The sequence below is a fragment of the Hydra viridissima genome, unplaced genomic scaffold (assembly GCF_058129835.1).
Source record: "Hydra viridissima isolate aposymbiotic clone 2 unplaced genomic scaffold, HvirCarnegie_v1 scaffold_4, whole genome shotgun sequence".
Classification (NCBI taxonomy): domain Eukaryota; kingdom Metazoa; phylum Cnidaria; class Hydrozoa; order Anthoathecata; family Hydridae; genus Hydra; species Hydra viridissima.
In genome coordinates, this window is record NW_028324303.1 from 5,790,459 (window position 1) to 5,806,350 (window position 15,892).

Below are 15,892 nucleotides of genomic sequence, written 5' to 3' on the forward strand. Positions count from 1 at the left end.
ATATATATATATATATATATATATATATATATACAAAGTGTAAAGAGGAAGCCTACGCCAACCCCAGCTGAAACCCAGATTTAAGCATTTGTGTCTCGTTATTTTTTTATTCGAGACGAGACGAGACGATGATATCCGGGACAAAATTTTTTATTTCCGAAAAGAAAATTTATTGTCCCGGTTTATAACTTTATTCCGGGACAGTTTATTCGTCAATTTTTTCCGGGACATTTCTCGTCTCGTTGTTCCTGTTCATTTCGAGAAAACGATTCCGAAACGCAGACCCTTACCCAGGTAAATTTTGCGGCAGACATTAATACATCATTTGGGACCCATTTTTTACCCAGATCAGTTTTCAGTCAAAACTAATACTAGTAACTCAGATAAATGTTAGCTGGGTTCCAGCTGTACTGGTTAACTGGGTAATTTTTTGAGCTGTTTATGTAAACTGGTACTTTAAAATAATGAACGGCGTTGGGCTCCCAACAGAGTACGTTGGTTCGGGCCTCGCTCTTCCTCTCGTCTGGACTGGGTAAGACCTAGCATATTGTTATGATAAAATATGTCTCAAGATGGTATTAAGATAAAATTCTCCATGCAGAAGAATCTCAATGATAATCACGTTTTATTGGGGTTTATTTCAATTAAAACGTTTTTTTTTTTTCTTTTACAACACGCTATTTACACGTGAACATGTTGCGCACACGTGAAAACACGCTCTCTATCATTTGAACTTAATCTTACGAGGTCTATTTATTTTAATATCATTTTATGAATAGTCCAAAAAAAAATTTTTTTAATTTTAGAAAAAATTACCTGTATTTCAAATAAAACGTCTTTTATTTGAACAAATTGATTAATTATTTATAAATATTCAAACGTCATAAGTTTCTCAAACCACAGTTCTATTTTAAAAATCACCAACGGTAGAGGGTATTGCTATTTATTTTTGTCTCTAATAGTTTCATAACTTCTTAGCAGGTTTAAAGAAATTTTCTGATGTGATTTTATCTATTTGTAGCTTGGTAGTTTCAGCCTAAAGGAAGAAATGGGTTTCCATGAACGTGTCATAAATTTTTTCCCTGGACCAAGTGCATTACCCATTGAGGTATACATATAATATGTTTAGATAATATACATATATATTCATATACATGTATATTCACTATTTTGCATCTATTTTGAGCTGACTTTTCAGTTTTACAGGTAACAAATATAATTAACACTTAAAGTTAAAATTAAATCGGTTGCTTGTAAAGTTTATGCTGTACTGCTAATATAGTTTTGTTTTTAAATTGGGATTTAAACATGGGAGAAAAAGTTTTTAACATAACTTAAGGTTAGTTTTAGCTCTTCAAAATTATTTATTCCTTACAGGTTCTTCAGCAAGCAGCAAATGAAATGTTTAACTATGAGGGAATGGGATACAGTGTTATGGGTAAAAAAATAAAGCTTTAAAGTTTTTATGACATTTTAGTAAGATTTTTAAAAATATTGCAAGTTCTTATTAGATTTTTCCAATTTCTTGATATTCAAATTGCATCATTGACTTTATTAGTATCCTTATTATTTTTAATGTTTTGTTGAATTCAGAAATGAGTCATCGCTCACCACAGTTTATTGCAATATGCTCACAAGCCGAGGCTGATACAAGAGCACTTTTGTAAGTTTGTATAAAAATGCAACAAAATGAATTTTTCTGAAAGACGTCATTTTATCAAAAAAAAATTTTCCTGTTATGTTTGGGGTTTACTTACTTAAAATTAACTTCTAGGAACATTCCTGACAACTATAAGATCCTCTTCTTACAAGGTGGATGTACTGGAATGTTTGCTGCTGTTGCAATGAATTTTTTTTCAGGTATTTGTAAAAGTTTAGTTATGTAGTAATAAAAAAGATATGTGTATAGCCATTGCTTACATAAATATTGTATAGCCATTGCTTATATTTTTATACAGCTTGTTAAAATTTCCTTTAACTTTAGTAATTTCAATATTATGAAAACTACTAAAGGTTATAAACTGAGGCAGCAAAGTATTATTCAAGTGTACTTTAACAATAAGTTTTGGTTGATACCTTTTTTTAAAGTGTTACATTTTAATTTTGGCTTTATTTGAGCCAATACATGAAGAAGAACTTATATTTGGTTTAGAATTTTTTTTGTAGCAGTGTTTCATATTGCAATGGCAGTTACAAGCATCTAAAAAAAATGGCAGTATAAGCATCTAAATTTTATAGATTTGTTTTCAATCAAATCGATACAAGAGAAAATTTTCCAAACCTTTAGGTGATGTAATTTTTAAAATCTTGCTTTGGTTACCAATCAAATCAAAAAGATATTATGTAGAAATTTGAAAATTAACATTGAAAGGTATTTGAACTAATAAAGAATACTAAGTATTAAAATTTCTTACAAAAAAAGACCCAATTTAAAAAAATCCTCCATCATTTTTATTAGGTACTTCTAAAATTTGTTAAATTTCTTCAATACCTGTAACACAAATTACTGTTATGCATACTTATTAAATATTTTTATTTTGTTTAAGTTTGCATAACAACATATGAAAAACAAACAGAACAAAGCAAACAATCTAAACAAAGAGACCTCCATTTTTTATTGCAGATCTGTTATATATATATTTTATATTTAATGAGAAGTTTTTCTTTAGAAAATGGAGTAGCTGATTATTTAGTCACTGGAACATGGTCTGAAAAGGCTGCTGTTGAGGTTTTTCAATTTTTAAATAATTTTTTTATTCTTGACATTTATAAAGTCTTTGTAAATATGTATTTCAGTAAATAAAAATTTTTGATTAAATAAGTTCCCCTAAATTTACTTTAATTTTTTTTAAGGCTGCTAAGTATGGGAAAGTTAATTGGGTTGTCCCAAAGGCTACCAAGTATTCTGGAGTACCACCTTCTGAATCATGGAAGCTGTCAGATGATGCTGATTATTTCTATTACTGCTCAAATGAGACAATTGGTGGTTTGTGATATTACTGATTTTTTTAAACAGCATAATTTAATACATTCTTTTTTTTCATTCATTTTTTATCTTATATTAATTATTCTTGTTAGGGAATTTTTTACTTTTTTTGTTTCATATTACATTTTCTTGTTAGGTATTGAGTTTGATTTTATCCCTGAAACAAATGGCAAGCCTTTGATTTGTGATATGTCATCAAATATTATGACACGGCAGTTAGATATTTCCAAAGTAAGTTTTAATATAATAACAAAACTAAATTTGTTTAAAATATAAAAAGTTATATAGTAGTTCTTTTATTTGAACAGCACCATCTAAAAAGAACTTAAAAAAAGTTTTTGTTTTTTATTTAGTTTTCTTGTATCATTGCTGGAGCTCAAAAATTACTAGGTCCTGCTGGTGTTGTTTTGGTTATTGTTCGGGAAGATCTCATTGGTAGGCAGCTCAAGACATGCCCTTCAATATGGAATTTCAAAGAACAAGTTGAACTAGGCTCGGCACTTAACACACCGCCATGTTACAGGTTTTTAAAATAATGAATACAAGTTTTTATTTTATCTTGTAAGATTTAACTCTGTTAAATATTCCTAATGTTTCAAATATTCCAAAATGTTTTAAATAATCCAAATTTTACTTTGTCTTAAGCATATACATTACTGGGTTAGTCTTAAAATGGATGAGGAAACTAGGTGGCGTGGAGTACTTTGAGAAAGAAGCAATTAGAAAGTCACAACTTCTCTATAACACAATAGCAGAGTCAAAAGGTTTCTACACAGCTCTTATTGATAAAGAATCACAATCTCGTGTCAACATCCCTTTTCGTGTTGGTGGACCATATGGAGATGAGCTTGTTGAAAAGTCGTTTGTACAAATGGCTAAATCTTATGGCTTAGATGGCCTAAGTGGACACAGGTTGTTACTTAATCTTCTAGTTTATAGAATATTATGAAAAACTATTTTTAATAAACTTTTTTAAGAAGACTTTTTAAGTAATTTAGGATTTTATATCTTTAAATTTATTCTCTAATGATTGCTTTTTCATTTCTGCATTTTTTAATTGTATGAAGATTGATAAACCAAGTAATAGTTAATGTGAATTTTTTTTCCACTAGATCAGTCGGTGGCTGTCGTGCTTCCATATACAATACATTATCATTAGGTGACGTTGAGAGACTTTGCGTTTTTATGAAAGAATTTCAACTTGAAAATCAAAACTAATTCTTAAATATTCTTTTAAGTATTTTCTTTGCAATTCTTTACATGAAATTTAGGATTGAATTTTTACTTAAATTATATTTTATTAGGTTTTAAAATTTTATTATATTATAAAAATAGTGGATATTCATCATCGTTATCCTTTCTCACTTAAAGTTGGCTAGTTATAATAGGGAATATAAAGGTATATTATCTCTAAATATATTTTTAAATATCTGGTTTCAACTTAAATACCTTCTTTTAACTTAAATGTATTGTTTTATTTTGGAAATATCTTGTTTTAATTTAAATATTTATTTCTAACAGTAGCAGATGGCATTTTAATTTCCTCATATTTTAAACTTAACAAGATTCTATTAAGTATCTGAGAAACAAACCGTCGGCCTTAACTTTATTAAACTTCTTTATCGTTTAATTATCAAAGTATCTTTTTTAAGTATTCTTTTTCGTCAAGAACATTATTTATAATTGCTTAACTTGTCTTCGTTAATGTTATAATAGAGTTCTTCGTTCCTTGCCCACATAGTTACGTAAGTAAAATTAGTGTTGTTATCGAATTCATAAAATCGACTAAAAGTCTATTGACGAAAGTCGAAATTAGTCGACTTTGAAAAATCGAAAAGTCTATTTATTCGACTATGGGTTTTTTTTACTAATCGACTAAAAGTCGATTTAATCGGGTAATTACCACTTCATTAATCTTTCCTTTTTCTCATTATAGAAACCAATTGATGCTTTTTAAAACAAAATATTAAGTAATGTGTTATGGTACTCAGTTAAGGATGCGAAAAAGTTTTGTAAATCTGCCACCCCAAAAAATGTTTAGCCGCCCCATCTGCCCCCACCGATATACGCTTCTGTTTTTTATTAAAATTTGTTGTTAATTTTTTGCTTTAACTGTTGTGAAAAATGATATAAAATCCCCATCTGTATTTTTTTTCTCTACTTTGTGATTTTAATTTCCGTTTTTGTTTGTTTATTCGATTTTAATTCATCTATAGATTAGATGAATTAAAATTGAACAACAGCATGTGTTATTATAACAGTATTACATACCACCTAGTTTTTTTGTTTACTCTCTTAAAGTTCTATTTGTTTTATAGCATTTAAAAAATAAATTGTCAAGCAACATTAAAGCATATGTCAAGCAACATTGAAATATTTCGACTAAATCGACTTTTAGTCGAATTAGTTGATTTTAAAAATATATTAATCGATTTTGGTCGACTTTTAAAAATACATTAATCAATTTAGTCGACAGTCGAATAATTTCAAAGTCGTAACGACTTTGAAATTATTCCGGTTGTCGAATAATTTCAAAGTCGTAACGACTTTGAAAATATTTGGTTGTCGAATAATTTCAAAGTCGTAAGGACTTTGAAATTATTTGGTTGTCGACTAAACTGATTAACGACAATTTTTTAGGGTTGTTTTTTTGTAATCAGGGTGACTCTAGTATATAAGGTACCCTCTAAGGTCAAGATTCTGGGATGTTTCTAGTTGTTTGTGCCAAGCTGCACTATTTTAAGTTATGATCTAAAATGCAGTTAGAGTAATACTAGGGATACCCATAAGTAATCAATTATTTAAGTGGCAACAAAAAAAAAACTAATTTAATGACATTTAATTTTATTTTTAATCAATTATATAATTTCCATCGTTATCTACAACCTTTTGTCATCTTGTTGATAGATTTTCAATTCCCCGTTGATAAAATTTAATTTTTTTTTGAAAAAAAAAAAATTTTTTTTAGGTGAATTCGCGCATCATCGACATTTTTGAAATTTTTATTCTTCATGTTCCATGGAACGGAATAAATAAAAATCGGATGGTCCTATGTCTGAAAAATATGTAGGATGTGGTAAAACCTCCCAGTTTAGCTGCCTTTTTTTTTCTAGGGTTAATTTTGCAGCGTGCGGCCGGGCATTATCATGTTGCAATATTACTTCTTTACGGTTGACCAGTCCTGGTCGTTTTACCAACCATTGGTTGTGCAATTTATCCAATTGTTGGCTATACAATTCAGCCGTAATTGTTTCTCCCACCAAGTGCACAATAACACTTTCTTTAAAGTAAGGGATAGTTTAGAAATGGGTATAGCTCGTTGATTCGGAGAAAGCCATTGGTTGGTGCGCATTTTGGTGTTGAACAACACCCATTTCTCATCACTAGTAACAATCCTTGTAAAAACGGCTCACTTCTTTGTCTGCACAAAAGAGATGTGCAAATTGTACGCCGTTGATTTTTATTCATCTCAGACAATAGATGTGAAACCCATATACACTCCCTGTTAACCTTCCCGATTTCTTAAAGATGTCTTTGAACTGTTGACCAAGTAGTTTGAAGAGTGTTTGCTATTTCCTGGATACTCAGTTTGGGATTCGTTTCCACAAATGTTTTTAAAGCGTCATTCTCAAAACTTACTGGGCGCCCACTTCGATCGCCATCGGACAAGTCAAAATCACCATTGGAAAATTTTCTTAACCAACGTAGGGGCTAATTGACCTTTAATACCTTTCCATACACATCACAAATTTTTTTTTGTTGCTACTGTTGCACTAATACCTGATCGAAAGTAAAACAGCATGCAATGACGTAAATATTCTTCAGTTTGTTGATCGTCCGCCATTTTACACCAGAAAAACAAAAACGTTTAAATTCACTTTAGTCCCTAAATTCTATCACAGATATGGCGCAATAAAACACGTCTGTATGCATTCACGTTCTGAGTAGAGATGGGAAACGAACCGAACGAACCGAACTAGAACCTTATCTACGACAGAACCGAACCGAACCCAAACTTTAAAACTGTTGGGAACGAACAGAATCAACCCAACTGTTCTTACCCTAACCAAGCTAAATAGAGGCTTGAAAAAGTGAAAATTTTGCAATTCGCACATTACTACAATACGTAACATGATACATAACATAACTCATAACCTAATGCATAACATACGACGAGTTTAGAATTATTTTGCTCTATCTCTCATTTTAAGTGTTGGAAGAAAATGAGTTAGTAATTTTAGTAATTAATAATTACTTTTTAAATATATTTTATTCTTTAAATTTTTTTCTAAATAATTTGTTTAAGTAAAAATCATTTAAAGCATAAGTTATTATTTCTTTAAAAAATTAGCTAAAATTTTAAGTAATTTTTACTTTTAGAATAAAATGAAAAATTTTCTCCCAACGTTTAAAATGGGAAATAGAACAAAATAATTCTAACCTCGCGATAAGTGTACAATTCATAACATTACTAACCAAAATGGAAATGTTGTTTCTAAACATTTGCGATATTGAGGTGTTGTTAATGTTCTGAGTTTTTATTCATATCTTAGTAATTAATGATTGCAATAATTACATAATATTTTAGTAATAATAAGTAACAGTAAATTAACTCGTAAATGGACTAAAAAAGAGTTGGAGAAATTGATAACGGACGGAGCGGCTCGCTTAGTACCTGGATCATGGACAAAGATTGAATGCTGGACACGCTTCCGTTGCGTTGAAGTTGGGGATGAGGTTTGTCGCTATATTTACTGCATATGTAATTATTTAGTTTTATTAATATTTCAATAAATCAATAGGGTCCAGAGTCCCCGCACTACCATCTCCGATTTTAATAAAATTTTGACATTATGTTGTTAAACACGTTTCATGAACATTGCCAAAATTTCAGATCAAAATAATTATTATTTCGGATTTTGTGGTACCTTTTGTAAAGCTTACCCAAACTTCAATATCTGTCAGTAGCTAAAATTCGTATATTTGGGGTCCTATAGTTTTGCAATGAAAGGGTAATATATCTTAAAACGTGGTTTCTTAGTAAACCAAAGGTGCAGATCACAAATAATTTATTACAAGTTTCATAATATGTCTATATTTTAGTCTATGGTTCGCCAAATATCTACACAAACGTAACACTATAAATATTTTTTATTTATTTGTAGGGTCATATCTCTAAAACTAAAAGTTTTTAAATATTGCTATTTTGTCAAAAGGTTCTACATACTGTCATAATGATATGGATTAAAAATTTGCTATTTTAAAAATTTCTCTGCTGAGTTATTCTGAGTGCAATATGGCGAAAAAAGTGAAAAACCCTAAAATAACGTGTGTTTGAACCCCTAAAACATGATGTGGGAAAAATTTTTTTTGTTTTTTTAATTGTATTATTGGAAAGACCTTATTTCAAAATTTTAGAAACAATAAAAACTGTCTTGGAGAGATTTTTCTTATGAACGAAAAAAACTTGGTCAATATATAAATTTTTTGAATTTTACAATTCCGTCCTAAACATAAAGGTTTATCATACTGCATCAAAATCAAAGCTTATTGTGCCAAAAATCAAAATACTTTAATGTTCAAAAAATATTTTTTAACATTTGCTTGAGTTATTTCTTGGGATTTTCGGGTCTGGGTACCCGGTTTTTTTCGGACACGGCGAGTCTGTGGCTGAATACCCGGTCTAAGACTCGGCGAGTCTCGTGATTTGAATGCCTGGACTTGTTTCGGACGCATCAGGGTGTTTTTTGAATCCCTGACCTCTCTAGTCATCTGTATGTGATGCATAATAGCATGCTTAGATAATGCTGTAGTTATATTATCGCTAGGGCAAACCACGGTAAAAAAAGTTCATAAAATTAACGGTTGGATCAAAACTGTCAATTACAAAATAGTTGGGTAAATCTAATCCAGAAAGAGGCAAAATATAAGTTATAATATTTTCTAATGTATTTTAAAACAATTTTCTATCATTTAAGAAACTCTTCAAGGTATTGGAAGTGTGCACTTTAAGAAAATATTAATATGGAACATGAGTTGACAATACGCTAAAGCCTATTAAATTAAATGTTGAAGCTTTTAGTAGAAACGCTTCTAATCTTGCAACAACCCAATTAGCAATTGATTTTATGTTAAGAAAATTAAAAGAATCTAATGGTACTTTAAGTAGAGAGCTTTTAATGACAATAAAAACTAGAATATATAGCCATTAAATTCAAGATTTAGAAGAGCTATTTTAATCTCTTGAAAATGGTACTACGCCAAGGAAAAGAAAAAAACTTACAACAAATTTATTGAAGAGATTATCTTATTATCTATAAAATACTGCGGATAAATGCATGTTATTGGCAATTTAAAATACAAGAGAAGTTGAGGCAACTGACTATGGGCACCAACCAAAAAGGGGCGCTTGTTTTTTTGTTATATATGTATTTTTTTAAATTTTATTATGAAATTTTAGGCGACGATTATTCATATGCCTAAGAGCACCATCAATCCAACACGTCACAAATGCGGTCCTGGTTATAGATGCAAAATCTTGTTTAACAATACAGCTTTTACAACACATTTTCTGCAACAAAAAACTAAAAACAAATATTTTTATGTTAACATATTGTTTCTTATCTACAAAAAAAAAAATTTGTGATAGAAAAAATTCAGTTGTACGAAACTATAATCAACTTGATTCCAAATTACATATTTAAAATAGCTTCAAATTTGGAATTAATGTCTGAAACAACAATTGACGGTAAATTGTAATATCGACCTGTTGCAGAACTGATTGGATTTGGAATGACTGCAATAACATGCTGCTCAGGAACCCAACAATTGTCCTTGGTGCTAGGCCAGTAAAATGACTGAGCCATACCATGAGGATGCATAAAATCAATGAAAACATCTTCCTATTCTCCTGAAATTGTGGATTGGACAAACATGTCCAATCCACCAATGTGCATCGTAAATACATGCAACAAAATTTCCAGGACTAAGATCAGACAGTGAAACTAATTTGGTTGAGTTGTTGTTGTAACTCTCATTAACGTTTGCAATAAAAGATGTATTGTCATTTGAAATATGACTGACACAAACCTGATTTTCATTTACAGGTACAAATTTGTGATTATTGCGAGTACCTGCAACTGTGTTTCCAGTACTAAATCATTTCTCGTGATTGTCTTTAATATTGTCTACTTCATCACTATCAACATAAATAAATGAAATACCCATGATACTTTCCTTGCAAAAATCATATAAATTTAAGGGCGTTAAAATTTGATTATCAATTGGCCGTTGAAGACTGGCACGTGCTACTAAACGCTTCACAGTTCCTCCAATTCCACTACAGGGAGATTTTCCATGACTAGTTGCAAAGAAATTCCATTCTGCTCTAATACCATAGTCAGTGTAATGGTGACATAAATTCACAAAATATTTGAAGCTTTTGTACTGTGCAGCTGAACCGTCACTGAAATAATGATTAAGTTCAAAAGATAAAAATGTTTTAAGTTCAGTTAATAATTTACTAAGAAATACATGAACAGAAATAGTATCGTGATGCATGCAATTACTGATAACACAATAACATTTATTTTTAAGTATGTCATTAAGTTTGTAGTAAACAGCAAAAGGATGCTAAGTTGTTAGGCTGTTTTCCCAGTAAAACCCTTGAACAGCATTTTGCACAACAAATGAATAGTTTTCAGAAAAATCCATCAAAATGATCAACTCATTTGATTTCAGTTCATTTTTCAATAATCGCAAATAGTTGTTTTGGTTTTTGGCAATAAAATGATGCTTAGATAAAATAGATACTTTTGAAATTAAATCATCTATGAAGTCGTCTACTGGTAATTGCAAAGATTCTAAAGTTTCATGATCTACTTTTATCCATTGCTTGAATGTTATAGTTTCATCAGATTCAAAGTCTTTAAATTGCTCTTCAAGATAAGCCTTTAACATTTCATTCCCTGGACATTTATTGCAACGATGAAGCATGCATTCTTTAGATTCAATATCACAAACTATTTTTTCAATTAGACATTTATAGTCTACCGTAACTGGGCTACTTGCAAGCATTAATTTTATATTCTGGTGAATAGTACATACACAAATACGATGGGTACCTGAAGATCTAACAGTTATACACCATTTTGGACGTAACTCGCAGAATTTAGAAAATCCGACTTCAGCTCCATTTTCTTTTTTATACTCCAAAAAAAGTTCCTTTAAATTAACTAACAGAAATCTTTTTTGCATATGCACATTTTTTGCACCAATGCCTACAGATACAAAATCCTTTTTCCCTGGACATGTTCTGCTAAAAGCTTCGTGTTCATAAAATTTCAAAATTTTTTCTTTAACATGTTCTGGCAATTTCTTTGCTCCATTTCTTTCTGGAAGTGCTAAGATTCCACTTTTTGCTTTTAACTTTTTTGCTGCTTTAGCCATTCTGTCTGATACTTTAAAATCACTACATATTTTTATTCTTGACCAACTGTTTGGTATAAGAGTTAAAACTTGAACTTTTTCACGGGGATTACTGATTGTAGATATTTTATCTTTCAATTCTAATATGAAATCTGACCAGTCAATGCAATTCTCACACTCTACACTTGCACTGCTTAGTGGTAGGACACTATTATCTGGTGATAAACCACTAACAACAACTATTTTTTCTGCAACTGCTATTTGCACTTTCAGAATTTTGCTTTTTACATAACTAGCATGATCTCTCTTACTAACACGTTTTCTTAAAAGTGAAATTCCAAGCTCAGAAAGGCTAGTATTAATAGTGTCAGTTGAACAAAATATATCATCAATGTCATCAATATCGTCAATTTTTTCACTTGAAGAGCTTGTGGTTGAATAAGCTTTTTGGCAATATGGACACAATTTTTGACCTGGGCAAATAACTTTATTTGTTAAATTCGAAAGACAGTCTGCAGTCTCTTGGTCAATACATCTCAAGCCTTTAACTGAGCAACGATTGGCCATACCAAAAGGGTTTAAACAATGGCGCTGTAAATGCGTGTATTTAACCAACAGCAGTGATTTGTGGTGGAAACAAATTAAAGTAATATTTTTAATTAAATTATAAGTTCATCTCACAATCAAACTCTGTTCCTCGTTCGAAAGTTCTGAGCAAAAGTCAATAAAACCCTTTTTTCGAGAATAAGTACTTAAATGACATAAACTTCCATCAAATTTTCCAATACAACAAGTAGTTAAGTTTTGTTCAACAGACATGTCAGGATAAATTTAAAATAATTCTTATTATAACATCTATTCTAATTTTCGTCTTCGAATATTAGATGTTAGTGATAAACTTAGGGTGGAATGCAAGAACCGAACTTGAGTCAAGTTCGACTTGAAATCTCAAGTTCGACTTTGTCAAGTCAGACTTGAAAAATTGACTTGAGCGAATGCGTAAACGAGACTTGAAAATTTCAAGTTCGTGCTTGAGAAAGTCGAACTTGAAAAATAGTCGAGGCGTTGAATTTAGGGCGTTTATCGGAAAATGCACTTCGCAACCAATAGCGGTAATGGATTTTTTTTACGGGAAAAACCTTTTACTGAAACAAATTCCGTGTAATGATATTTGTATAATATACGATTAAATAAAAAGTTAATAACAGTAAAAATAAAAAAAGTTCTTGCTATGTATTTTTCATCAGAAAAACAAATTCATCTTGGCACTTTCAGTTCCAAATCCTAAGTTGTTGGTAAACAACGGTTGGTCATATGTACCACTTAAGTGATCAAGACAATTTCTCTTGATTTCTCCATTTTAACAGATTCCATTTGAATTAAAATACATGGAAATGTTCTAGAAAATGCAGAATCTTATTTTGACGCTATACTACATCATTATTATGATACTATACTACAATGTATTTTTATTTATCTATTTACTAATACTTTAATGAAAATAATGGTTTTTTTTTTAAAAATACTGAGAAAATTACTTTAAACAAAATTAGTTTTCTCAATACTAATACTACATAATACTATGTATGTGTGTGTGTGTGTGTATATATATATATATATATATATATATATATATATATATATATATATATATATATATATATATATATATATATATATATATATATATACCTACACATATATATACCATTTACATATGTAAGTATACCATTTACATATGTAAGTCAATAGAGATCACATATGGAGACAGGTCTTCTGAAATTATTGGGCCACTTATAGAAACAGAAAAGAAAACTTTTAAAAACCATTGATAGCATCTTGCTCATTAACACATGAAAAAGAACAAAGTTTAACGTTAAACAAAAATCTCTTAATAAAAAAAAATACAAAAAAGCAATATAATGAAATTCATGATCTTGATAAAGAACTAATGCAAAAACAAATAGAAATAGATGATATAAAAAAAAACTCTTTCCAGAAAAAGCAACAATACAAACAAAAAACAATACAAACAAAACTTTGTGAAAATTTTCACAGTTAAAATTTTCACAAAGTTTTAAAAAAGCAACACAACAGAATTATTCTATGTGAGGATTATTTTTTTCTAACAATATCAGATCCAAATTGCTTTTGGAATGTTTTAATTTATCACTTTATTTTTTAGTGAAATTGTTTTTTTCATATATAATACTATTTTGAAATATAAAATGTAATTCTTTTGAAATAATATGTAGTATAAATATTTGAAAATAATGTTTTTGTTATTACACCCTTTATCCATTATCAGACACAAATTTTTTTTTAAAAAAATAAGTCTGAAATTTGACTTTTGCTTTGTTTCTGCAAAAATATCTTTAGTGAATGCTTTAGCACCACATTCTTCATTGCTATTTTGTATTTCATTGCCTCCACAATAATCATTTTGTAGAAGGGCAATGTTGTGAAGCACAAAACAGGATATTATTATAGCTATGGAATTTTGCAGTTTTGTTCCTAAGGGAATGTTAAGACAAGGGTATTGTTTTTTTTTGATATACCAAAACAATATTCAACAACAACATTCAACATGTGTGTACTTCTCAAGTTGTAATTGTATCTGATTTCATTTTCATTTTTGGGTTAGAAAAAGGTGTCATTAAATATTGTTTATAAGGATAGCCAGAATCACCTGAAACATGAACAACATTAAAAAAAAAATCCCTTTTTGTTTCGGTAAAAAAAGGGATTTTTTGAATTTGGTAAAATCTAAATAATGGTTGATAAATATAAATATTTTCTTCATCTAAGAAAAGTTTGAAGTTTGTATGAAATAGCAAAATCAGATATCCATGAAAACTTATAATCACTTTTGCTGAATTATCAAAGAATCAGCTTCTGTTGGAAACTTTATGTACTGATATCTTTTGTTAGCCATTTGAATTGAAATGTTCTAAACCACTGGACAAACAGTTGAGTTTCAGCTCTTCCAAATCTCCTGTTATTCTATAAGAGAGTTTATTTATTGTTACTTAAGTATATTATCATTTGTTGGTATAAAATGTTGTTATTTAAAAAGGTAATGTAAAATCTACAATAAGAAGGTGCCATTTTCTGATACCATTTCTTGAATATCTACTCACTTGGAATGAACCAGTAGCATAAAACCGAAATGCAATAGCCAGTTGTTGTAAAGTTGAAAGAGGGCACCCTCAATTGTTAACATTGTTGTTAATAATGTCATTAGCTAATATTAAGTGGTTTTTATTGGAAAATCTGTAGCACCTTTTAAATTCTATACCGCGGTAAACTTCTAAAGGATTAGCTCTGTCAATAATAAACCTTGGTATGTGACTTGGCTTATTTTTTCTTCTTCTTCTTCTAAAATTCAGCTCATACCGATTCATTTTTGAACATTTAAAAAAAAGTTTTTTTAATACTTCATGTAATTGTAACTACTTCTCATGAACTCTCTTTTACTCCTTTTACACGTATCACCTCTTTGTATAACTGCAACTATTTATTACTAAATGGAATTTACTTTTATACTGTATCACAAAAATGTGCCTTAATCAACAGCCTTTTATAATGCTAGGATGTTCGACATTTCAAAAAGCTAATAAACATTTCTAATGGCATCAAAATATGACATGTTGAATCATTACATACGAGTTACAGGATGTTTTAAAAGACACACGTTTTCGCAATGTTAATATTCAGTTTTCTGTAATGAATTCATTTAAAAATATACTTTCACAATGTAACCTTCTAAATTAATTAGGTGAATATGCCCAAGTAACTACTTTTGCTTGTTAAAAACTCATTTTCATACTTGCAAAGGTTGTAATAAGTTATATAGTAATAGTAAAGTTTTGTTACGCATCAGCAAAATGATAATGGCGGTCTGTTTTTTTTTTTCAAGTTTGGTTTCAAGATTGGTCTGGAGCAGACTTGAAAAAATGACTTGAAAATTCAAAAATTCTCGTTTTTCAAGTCTGACTTCAGTTCAAGTTCGCTTCTTGCATTCCGTTCAAGTCAGACTTGAGATTTGAAGTCTGACTTGAAATTTCAAGTTGGGTTCTTGCATTCGGAAGGAATTTTTGCTCTCTCAAGTCTGGTTTGAAGTCAGACTTGAAAAAGGTCTATTTTTAGCGGTTTTCAAGTCTGACTTGAGTTGAAGTTCGCTTTGTGCATTCGCTCAAGTCGCACTTTAGGTTTGAAGTTCGACTTCAAATTTGAAGTTCGGTTCTTGCATTCCACCCTTAATTATTTGAAATTAATTTAGAGAGATTTGTCCGTAGAATAATAATATACTTACTTACTAAAATTACCTCTACATGGCAATAGTTAATATAAGGACCTTAATATCGTTTTTAAAATATTAAAGACTTTGCAGACCTAACTTAGCTTATAAAAACTAGGGGTGTCCCGGATAGGTTATCCGGCCGGATATCCGGGCCGGATTTGTATATTATCCGGTAT

At 29.8% G+C, this 15,892-nt stretch overlaps 2 protein-coding genes across 3 annotated transcripts; one reads left to right on the forward strand and one right to left on the reverse strand.

The window, feature by feature from the left end:
* Positions 1-884: 884 nt before the first annotated feature.
* On the forward strand, positions 885-6,993 carry LOC145183376 (phosphoserine aminotransferase-like). Of its 2 annotated transcripts, none has more exons than XM_090086228.1 (11): positions 885-933; positions 1,022-1,108; positions 1,378-1,438; positions 1,594-1,663; positions 1,775-1,860; positions 2,670-2,728; positions 2,854-2,986; positions 3,123-3,217; positions 3,340-3,509; positions 3,632-3,898; positions 4,099-4,451. In XM_090086228.1, exons 2-11 carry the CDS (start codon positions 1,049-1,051, stop codon positions 4,202-4,204), a joined length of 1,107 nt encoding a protein of 368 aa, XP_089942354.1. In that variant the 5' UTR covers positions 885-933; positions 1,022-1,048; the 3' UTR covers positions 4,205-4,451. The 2 variants fall into 2 exon arrangements, 1 of the variants encoding a protein (XP_089942354.1); XR_016452145.1 differs by lacking the exon at positions 885-933 and adding an exon at positions 6,100-6,993 and having other exon boundaries at positions 950-1,108; positions 4,099-4,385.
* Positions 6,994-9,583: 2,590 nt separating this feature from the next.
* LOC145185497 (uncharacterized) lies at positions 9,584-15,764 on the reverse strand. The gene is made up of 2 exons (XM_090086236.1): positions 15,671-15,764; positions 9,584-12,311 (listed from the first exon to the last, which is right to left on the reverse strand). The coding sequence occupies exon 2, from the start codon at positions 11,978-11,980 to the stop codon at positions 10,619-10,621; it is 1,362 nt and encodes a 453-aa protein (XP_089942362.1). The 5' UTR covers positions 11,981-12,311; positions 15,671-15,764; the 3' UTR covers positions 9,584-10,618.
* Between the last annotated feature and the right edge of the window lie 128 nt (positions 15,765-15,892).